Consider the following 7,500-nt stretch of genomic DNA (forward strand, 5'->3'; position numbering starts at 1 on the left):
AGAGAGGGAGAGACCAGAACAGGGTTGAGCGCAGTTTTTCGGCAAAGCATCCATAGAGGAATGGTCAAAGGGAGCTAAGCATTATTGACACCGTCTTCTACAGTAAAGACTGGGTTGGTGCCCCTAGCCCGCTTCGCGATCCATCTTGTTCATTGTGCAATGCAATTTTTCTGTGAACTGATTAACTTTTTTTTGTTTTGTTTTGTTTTTTGTTGTTGTTGTCCCCGCAGGTCTGAATGTCTGGCTTTCCTGCTCGTTTAATTTAGTTGATTATTGGGTGGTTTGGTAGCTGGCTGGATTGCCGGTTATGTACGCGTATGTGCATGCATGCGTGCCACTGCCACGGTGATTGCGTGTGTGTGTGTGTGTGTCTTTGTGTGTGTGTGTGTCTTTGTGTGTGTGTGTGTGTGTGTTTGTGTATGTGTGTGTGTTGTGTATGTGTGTGTGTGTGTATGTGTGCATGTGTGTGTGTGTGTGTGTGTGTGTCCGCGCCCGATGCATCTCACCTTTCAATCCACGCACCCACGCATCTACAGTCAATCCATCTCACGCATTCATCTATCTTATCTATCAGTCACGCCCATCCGCGCACCCACCCACCCACCCACCCACCCACCCACCCACTCCCCAGCAGCACGACATCCAGCGATCGATCCTGCCTGCTGCCGGACACAGTGGCACTCTACGTGCAGGACACACGCTTCTTGAGAACAAGTGCACTGACAAAACCAAAACACAAACAGAAAACACCACAGAAATCTCAACACCAAAACCATGGGAATCCGAGTGAGAGGGGAAGGGGAGGGGGGAGGGGTGGTGGTGGGTGGGTGGGGAGGGGCAGGGGGGGGGGGGGGTTAGAGACAGGACAGGGGGAAGAACCCTTTTGTCTTGGTTTACTTGACGGCTGGCGCGCGCACTAGCACGCACGCACGCACACACATACACACATACACACACACACACACACACACACACACACACACACACACATCACAGACTGATGAACTGACTGACTGACTGAACACCGAACACCGAACGCTGAAATGTTTAATGTCATTAGCCTGAAAAGCTCTGGTAACATAGTAGGTACTAATCAGAACTAAATGGTGCAAAATATATTAAAAAATGGAACAAAACAACAACAACAACAACAACAACAAAAGAATTGAAACACCATAAACTGAAAGGAGATTTGCGACACTTTGGCACTTTGTCGTTAGACTGACTGAGTGAGTGGAGTGAAGTGAAGTCAAGCCAAGTCAAGATTTTATTTCATGATGGTAAATTGAATAAGCAACAATTGTTTTTTGTTTTGTTTTTTTTTGACAAAAAGAGTGAAGTTGGAAGATGAACAGGGAGGTGGTTTCTCTCTGTCTGTGGTAACCCGGGGCCGCGCGGCGCTGGGCGGGGCGGGGCGACGACCGGGACCGTGTGACAAAACAGCGGGACCGAACCCAGGACCGGCCAAGTACGCGACGACACCACTGAACCCCGGGCTAGGCGCCACCATAAAGAGTCGACACCGCACCAGCTCACGTGAGGGGGTCGGAGGGGGTGTGGGTGTGGGTGTGGGGGTGGGCGAGGTTTGGCGGAGGAGGAGGTTAGGGGGGTGGGGTGTGGTGGGGTGTGGGGGGGCTAACTTTTGTTTGGATGTTAAGCATCGTTAAATCATATAGCTGTTGTGAAGATGGGAAGAGTTTGAGGGTTGAATGTTTCTATCGTTGACTTGTTCTGGCGGGTGTCTTATGGTTTGTGTGTTTGTTTCGTTTTGTGTGTGTGTGTGTGTGTGTGTGTGTGTGTGGTGTGTGTGTGTGTGTGTGTGTGTGTGTGTGTGTGTGTGTCTGTGGCTGTGTCTGTGTCTAGCTGTTACTGTCCATGAAGGGACTTGATTTACCACACCACACCACACCACACCACACCACACCACACCACACCAACACCCCACCACACCACACCACACCCCACCACACCACACCACACCAACACCCCACCACACCACACCACACCAACACCAACCACACCACAATACCACACCAACACCCCACCACACCACACCACACCAACACCAACCACACCACAATACCACACCAACACCCCACCACACCACACCACACCACACCAACCACACCACAATACCACACCAACACCCCACCACACCACACCACACCACACCAACCACACCACAATACCACACCAACACCCCACCACACCACACCACACCAACCACACCACAATACCACACCAACACCCCACCACACCACACCACACCAACACCAACAACACACCACACCAAACCACACCACACCACACTACAACACAACACACCACACCAACACCACACCACACCACACCACACCCCACCACACCAACACCACACCACACCAACACCAACACCACACCAACACCACACCAACACCCCACCACACCACACAACACAACACCAACACAACACCAACACCACACCACACCAACACAACACCAACACCACACCACACCAACACCACACCAACACCACACCAACACAACACAACACCACACACCACACCACACCACACCACACCACACCACACCACACCACCAACAACCCCCCTAAAACCCCGCGTTCTCACTGTACAGATCAGAAACTGCCGGCCCCTAACGCCTACGTTCCTCGGGAGCACTGCACGCGCTGTGGCCCCCTCACCAGCAAGGGCATCTCGCTGTCCAGCCGCCGCAGCCCCTTCGTCTACTCGGGCCTGAAGCAGCCCGTGGAGCTGTAGAGGGCGTGGGGATGTGTAGCTTTCAACATCACGGGGTCCTGTAGGGTTTGCATGAGGCGAACTTAGTTAGCAGCGCCAAGTTTTGCTTCTGTTCCGCCCATCACGTCTGGACCGTATCTGTGTTTGTGTATGATATTCCTTGTGACCCCGGTACACTTGGTAATAAAGACACATTCTATTCTATTCTATTCTGTTCTATTCTATTCTATTTTACTCTGAGCAAACTTCGCAGCCAGCGTAGCGAAAGGTCGTCTCATGCAGCCCACGGCCCCGTGCCGTGGTTCAGGCTGAGGACACTGAAGAAGCTTGATTTGGAGCGACTGTTTCTCAAACATCGGCTTGGCAAGGATGGAGGGGGTTGAGAGGTGGTGGTGATTGTCTTCAGCATTGTAATAGTGGTAGTCGTGGTAGTGGTGGTAGTTGTGGTAGTAGTAGTAGTAGTAGTAGTAGTACTTGTGGTGGTGGTGTGTTGTGTTGTGTTGCGTTGTATGAGTTCGATTCCCGCGCTCTTCGCCATTCTCCCATGTCTGACTGGACTGAAACTCAAGAAACGGAGTGTCTAGTCATTCGGGATGAGACGATAAACGGAGGTCCCGTGTGCTGGCACGAACTTGGCACACTGAAAAAAAAAAAGAACCCATTGGTACCCAAGTGTTGCGCTCTGGCAAAAAGTTGTTGTAGAAATCCACTCTGATAGGCACACAGAATCTGCATGCACTCAAGGCCGGACTATTGCTGCTGGTCAGAACATTTTGCCTGGCAGATGTGGTGTTGCGTATATGGATTTGTCCGAACACAGTGACGCCTTCTTATGTACGTTACTGTATTGTATTGCATGCCTCTTTTGTCACACCAGATTTCTCTGTGTGAAATTCGGTCCCAGGAGGCGCGCATCGCAACAAAGCGCCACCCATGTTTGTTTTTTGTTTGTTTGTTTTGTTTTGGTTTTTTTATTTGTTTTTGTTTTCGTTTATTGTGTGTGTGCTTTTATACTACCTACAAATGTATTTGTTTTCTTAACAAAAATTAATGATTTTTTTTCAAAGGAATTTTACAAGAGACAACCTTTTCGTTGGGGTGGGTTCTTTTACGTGCGCTAAAAAAAACAACAACAACAACTGCATGCTGGACACGGGACTACGGTTTATCGTCTCATCAGAATAACAAGCATTCAGACCATAGTATAGTAGTAGTAGTAGTAGTTCGGTTGTAGCAGCAGTAACAACAGCAGCAGCTGTAAGTATCAGCGGGAAAGAGGTTGAGGAAACGGGGTTGTGGTGATGGTGATGGTCGCAGTAGTAGTAGTAGTAGTAGTAGTAGTAGTAGCTGGAGGAGCTGGGTAGATTTTAATAGCAGCAGCAGCAGCAGCATAAACAGCAGGAGGAAAAGTAGGGGGGAGGAGGAGGAAGGGGGCGGGGGGGGGGGGGGTGCAGGATGGAGGTGGAGAGAGATATAGGTTGATCTTGCGACTGAGACAGCCTGTCGAACCAAACTTATTCCAAAGCAGTGGCGAAAAGTGTGGAGTGATGGCCTAGAGGTAATGCGTCTGTATAGGAAGCGAGAGAACCTGAGCACGTTGGTTCGAATCACAGCTCAGCCGCCGATATTTTCTCCCCCTCCACTAGACCTTGAGTGGTGGTCTGAACGCTAGTCATTCGGATGAGACGATAAACTGAGGTCCCGTCTGCAGCATGCACTTAGCGCACGTAAAAGAACCCACAGCAACAAAAGGGTTGTTCCTGGCAAAATTCCGTAGAAAAATCCACTTCGATAGGAAAAACAAATAAAACTGCACGCAGGAAAAAATATAAACAAACAAACAAACAAAAAAAGGTGGCATTGTAGTGTAGCGACGCGCTCTCCCTGGGGAGAGCAGCCCGAATTTCACACAGAGAAATCTGTTGTGACAAAAAGAGAAATACAATACAATACAATACAAATTGTTGTCGAAAAGTAGGGCTTTGATAATGACGAGAAAAGGTAGGGAGGGAGAGGCGGTAGTGGTTGTTATCGATGCAGTAGTTGCAGCTTTAGCAGTAGCAGTAGCAGAAGTAGTAGTTAGTAGCAGCAGTAGCAGACGTAGTTCGTAACAGCAGTAATAAGCTGGGTATCAACAGCCAGCAAAGAAGGACCCTGAAAGCTTGCAGTGAATAAATATCTTGTGTGGTGTTGTGATGGTAACTGGGATAAAGTAAGTAGATCAGCAATAGCATCAGTTAGGGTGATTGGCGGACAGACTTGACAGACAGACTGAATAGGTGAATGAAATAGAAAAGTTTGTGGAATATAATAAGTTAAAATAGAGTTAAAAAATGAAAAGAAAAAAAAAAGTAAACCGTCTGTATTAAAGATTGTGAAATAAAGTTGTATTCAAGAGATGTCTGTGAAACCGGCTTAATTGAACGCGTACACGTAGTGTTGTTTGTGATTGGCTGTTTTCCTGTCTGTCAGTTTATCTCTATAACTATCTGTTTCTCTCTGTCTGTCTGTCTGTCTGTCTATCTCTGTCTCTGTTTCTATCTCTCTCCCAGGGCAGGGTGGAAAAAAAGCATATGTTTTGCTTATCTCACACTGACGAAATAATATTTCGCTTCGTTTCGTTTCGTTCTCTCTGTCTCTCTGTCTGTGTCTCTGCCTGTCTGTCTGTCTGTCTGTCTGTCTCTCTCTGTTTTCCTCTAGGCATTTCCACTATAGAACATACAACAATTTTTTTTCTTCGCAGATTTTTGTTCTCGGTGGTAAATCTTTGTCGTGGAGATACTGACTTTGAGTGTGTGTGTTGTTGTTGTTACTGTTGTTGATGTTGTTAGTGTTGTTGTTGTTGTTGTTGTTGTTGTTGTTACTGTTGTTGTTGTTACTGTTGTTGTTGTTGTTGCTGCTGCTGTTGTTCTTGTTGTTAGTGTTGTTGCTGTTGTTGTTGCTTTTGTTGTTGTTACTGTTGTTGTTGTTGTTGTTTTTACTGCTGTTGCTTTTGTTGTTATTACTGTTGTTGTTGCTGTTTTCGGAGGAACTGATGGAACAGTAATACAAAAATAAAAAATTAAAAAAAAGATTCGTTGTCTCACTTAAAAACAAAGATGAAAAAAAAAATTTTTTTTGAAGGTGTCAGTTTATAATTATCCCCATCTCTGGCTGTCTGTTTATATGGTGGAGGAGCGTAGCTCACATCCCGACTTTCCAGAAGTGTGTGTGTGTGTGTGTGTGTGTGTGTGTGTGTGTGTGTGTGTGTGTTCTTCTCTTTCACTGTGTGCACCAGAGAGAGATGGCCAGTGACATTGTCAGTGACCACCACCACTGGGTCCTGGGCTTCTCGTCTCCTGTCTCACATCTTAATTAAGATAACTGGGTCCACGTTGGCCGCTAATTGCAGCACACACACACACACACACACACACACACACACACACACACACACTGCCTCTCAGTTTGGGCAAGAAGTTGAGACCTGCCTACCTCGCCTCTATGGTGGCCTAATAGGCTATAGTTTTTTTTCTCTCTTTCTAGCTCTTTCTGTCTCTCTCTCGGTCTCTCTCTTTTTCTCTTTGTCTGTCTGCCTCTCTCTCTCACTCCCTTCCTCTCTGTCTCTCACTCGCACTCTCTCTCGCACTCTCTCTCTCTCTATGTCTCTGTGTCTATCTCCCTCTCTCTCTGTGTCTCACTCTTTCTCTCTGTCTCTGTCTCTCTGTCTCTATGTCTTTCTTTCACAATGTATCTCTTTCTCTCTGTCTCTGTCTCTCTCTGTCTGTCTGTCTCTCTTTCTCTCTGTCTCTATCTGTCTCTCTTTCTGTCTGTCTCTCTCTTTCTCTCTCTCTGTATCTCTGTCTCTGTTATATGTATCTCTCACCCCCGTAATATTTACTCTTCAGAGAAAAGAGCAAGCAAACTGAACTGACTGTTTCTAATGGCTGATGTGGTGTATTGGTGTACATCTATACGGCTGTAGGTGTAGGCTGGCTGGTTGTCATGTTAACGATGTGACTTCACTTGTGTAAAAGGGGAAGGAGGGTGGGGGGGTCACATTGCATGTTTGTCTGTCTGTCTGTCTCCCTGTCCGTCTGTCTGTCTCTCTGCCTGTCTGTCTATCTTGTCTATCTCTGTGTCTATCTGTTGCCTGTGTCCATCTAGTTTGTCCTCCGTGGGGTCAGCCTGACTGCCTACGTGTTCCTTCGTTCATTCCATCATCCTTCGTTGTGTGTGCGTGTGTGTGTGTGTGTGTGTGTGTGTGTGTGCGAGCGCGCGCGTGCGTTCGTGTGTGAGTGTCATATTCCGTCTGTCTGTCCCTCTCCGTCTGTCTGTTTGTCTGTCTGTCTGTGTCTGTCTCTCCCTCTCTCTCTCGCGCGCGATTTTAGTCGGAGTCAGTCTAGGGATATATATCTGTTTGTCTCTCTCTCTTTGTCTCTCTCTTGCTCTCTTTCTTTCTTTCTCTCTCTCTCTTTCTCTCTCTCGGTGCTCTCCATGCTCTCTCTCTCTCTCCCTCCCTCTCTCGCTCTCTCCCTCTCCCCCCTCTCTCTTCTTCTTCTTCTTCCTCGTTCGCCTCCCATAGATGAGCAGCCCGGGGTCCTCGATGAAGGCTGCCGTCCGTCGCAGCTCCTCCAGGGTGCCGTACAGTTTGGCTTCCACTGCTGTCGGTGTTGGCCAGTACTTCCTCCTGGATGCTGCATGCGTCGTACAGTTTTGAAGGATGTGGTCGGTTGTCATTGGTCCCTCACCACAAGGGCACTCTTCACTCTGTCCAATGCCA

At 47.9% G+C, this 7,500-nt stretch overlaps 1 protein-coding gene across 1 annotated transcript in view; it reads left to right on the forward strand.

Moving 5' to 3' along the window:
* The window catches only part of LOC143299549 (uncharacterized), a 41,553-nt gene extending 38,552 nt beyond the window's left edge, over window positions 1-3,001 (forward strand). Inside the window, exons 11-12 of the mRNA XM_076612833.1 lie at window positions 1,444-1,536; window positions 2,617-3,001. Of these exons, the coding sequence (XP_076468948.1) occupies window positions 1,444-1,536; window positions 2,617-2,759 (236 nt within the window). The 3' untranslated portion in view covers window positions 2,760-3,001. The remainder of the gene's footprint in view (window positions 1-1,443; window positions 1,537-2,616) is intronic.
* Window positions 3,002-7,500: the final 4,499 nt, after the last annotated feature.

This window comes from Babylonia areolata, chromosome 25 (assembly GCF_041734735.1).
Source record: "Babylonia areolata isolate BAREFJ2019XMU chromosome 25, ASM4173473v1, whole genome shotgun sequence".
Lineage (NCBI taxonomy): Eukaryota > Metazoa > Mollusca > Gastropoda > Neogastropoda > Buccinidae > Babylonia > Babylonia areolata.